This window comes from Galeopterus variegatus, unplaced genomic scaffold (genome assembly GCF_000696425.1).
Source record: "Galeopterus variegatus unplaced genomic scaffold, G_variegatus-3.0.2 Scaffold7721, whole genome shotgun sequence".
Taxonomy (NCBI): Eukaryota; Metazoa; Chordata; class Mammalia; order Dermoptera; family Cynocephalidae; genus Galeopterus; species Galeopterus variegatus.
This window is the reverse complement of record NW_007733832.1, coordinates 73329-75865: the sequence shown is the minus strand read 5'-3', so window position 1 is coordinate 75865 and position 2537 is coordinate 73329. Positions and strand designations below refer to the sequence as shown.

The window sequence follows — 2537 nt, the reverse complement described above, 5'->3', positions numbered from 1 at the left end:
GACAATGGTGCAGCAAATATTGGTTATTAGTATTACTGGATAAGCATAATAACGTAGAAAAAGAATGCAGCTTTGAAGTCAAATAAACTTAAGTTTAAATCCCAAACTTCTGATATATAAATAAAATTCCTTTAACTTCTCCAACTCTTGAGTTTCCTTATTTCTAAGGTGAAAAATATATACCTCAGTAACCTTTAGGGAAGAATTTTAAAAGATTGCAATTATATTTATTTTGCTTTTGGTTTAGTTTAGTTTGGTTTTGCTTTTATAGAGCATAGTGATCAAGGTCTTTGCATTCCAAGAGTTCAGGGCTGATTATTTTGTCTAACTCTTATAAACAGGCTAGTATCTGTCAATTTTCTTAATGCACTGAGCCTCTATTTTTTTCTAAGAAAAAGTATACCTATATCAAAAGATAATTATGAGGATTAGTAAGATAATAATGTACATAAGGTACTTGGCACAATGCCTGACACTTAATTCTTAAAACTGTGATGCTGATGAGCTCATTGTCACTCATGCTGTCATGCATGCAGTGCAGGAGGAGAGACGGGCACAGAACTGATACCTCTGAAAGCAATGGGGTATGTCTTAGTGCTATAAAATGTGGTCCCTGGTCTTGGGAAGGAAACCCCCGTTTGGGTGTCCAGGGTGGCAGGTCCTGGGAAGCCAGGATTGGAACCAGACACTGAGCACCAAGGCCAGGTAAACAAGAGGCACCAGTGGTCACCAAGTGTTACCTCCAGTGCCACAGCATCTGGGCCTTGACAAAAGGAAGCTTCCAGCAAGAGCAAAATAAGTGGCTCCGTCACTACTCAGAATAAGCACTATGTTCATCTGGGTATGAGTCAAAACCAGAAGCGGGATGAAACTCCGGCAGATTGGAACCTCGCAACACAACTGAGATCTCAGGCTGAGTCCACCACTAACTAGCCATGTGAATTCTTGCAAAAACGGGGGCCCTCCAGAATGATATTTTCCCCATCTGTTAAATAATATGTTAAGACCAGATGGTAACTAAAATCTCCTATTCAACAGTAAATAAGATTTGCAAACAAGAAGAATCACTTTAAGTAACTCCACCAGATCAAGGTCGTTCATTCTTCTCAGAACTCAAAGGGAAGTGTTTCTTATTTTGTATCAAGAGTTAAGCTGAGACTCTGTTAATGAGCCTCTCAGCAAAGGTGGGAGTGAGGGGAATGAATGCCAGTGCCCAGAGCATCCAGTCAAAATCATATTTCTTCCTGGGTGTGAGGCCTCAGAGATAAGGCCACGAGGCAAGGCAAATATACAATCAAGAACCCAGATCTGGCCGGCCCGGTGGTGCACTGGATAGTGCGCCGCTTGGGAAGCGCGGCGGCGCTCCTGCCCGAGGGTTCAGATCCCACATACAGACCGGTTCCCGCTCACTGGCTGAGCGAGGCGTGGGAGCAACACCGAGGGTTGCGGTCCCGTTGCCGGTCCCTGGTCCGGTACGGGGGCAACACTGAGGGTTGCGATCCGTTGCCGGACACGGAAAAAAGACAAAAAAAAAAGAACCCAGATCTGAATCCAATCACCAAGCCAGGGGGAAAAAACAGAGGTGGGAGGGAGAGCCAAGACAGGAGGGCTGCAGGACCTAAAGGAAGGACCCAGTCAGGCTCAGAAGGAGGAGGGAAGGACAGTGAGACAGGTCACCCACAGACCAGAGCCCTGGGGCATCTAACACATGATGTTGTCTTCCACCTAAGTCTTATTTGTGAAACCAGGCCCTTCACTGACTGACTTGACGGGTTATTTTCTCTTTTCCCATTCTGCCTAAAATAGGAACTCCAGACTTTGCTTTACTTTCTTTGATTGTTGTGCTGTTCTCTAGCTGTGTACATATGCTTTGATTTTCCCAAGCAGAACATTGGCTTCTTGAAGGTAGGCCCCCACAAATCTACTTCTCTTGCTTTCCATTATTGCGACTTGAACTGATAACGAACTAATAGTTAAACATCTTTTTGCACAGAAATGTTGGACACGGGTGGCCCCGAATATTACCCGTCCGTGATGGCAGTCTCTCTTGGGGCATTGTGAGCATCCAAGAGTTCCTGGGTTGATGCAGGCTCCAGGGACACGTGTACCAGCATCACATGTGGCATCAGTTGATGGTGGAAACTGACATACCGAACTGTGGGCTTCCTGGTCATTTGGACTTGAGAATGGCTACAGGGAGAAAACATTGGGAAAACAGAAAATTGAGTGGGTTGAGTTTCTTTCTCAAGTAAAATTATTCTAACAAATATAATCTATAGTTTAACATAATTTATATTTTATCCTATTGATCCAAATAGCACTTGATGAAAAAAAAAAGTTTTCCGGGCCGGCCCGGTGGCGCACTGGATAGTGCGCCGCTTGGGAAGCGCGGCGGCGCTCCCGTCTGAGGGTTCGGATCCCACATACAGACCGGTTCCCGCTCACTGGCTGAGCGAGGCACGGGAGCAACACCGAGGCTTCCGATCCCGTTGCCGGTCCCCGGTCCGGTACGGGGGCAACACTGAGGGTTGCGATCC

The 2537-nt window shown here is 45.9% G+C and overlaps 1 protein-coding gene across 1 annotated transcript in view; it reads right to left on the bottom strand.

The window, feature by feature from the left end:
- LOC103607799 (dynactin-associated protein-like) overlaps positions 1-2537 on the bottom strand; it is a 27175-nt gene that overhangs the window by 1873 nt on the left and 22765 nt on the right. The window contains 1 exon segment of the mRNA XM_008592266.1: positions 2026-2190. Coding sequence (XP_008590488.1) covers positions 2026-2190 — 165 coding nt within the window.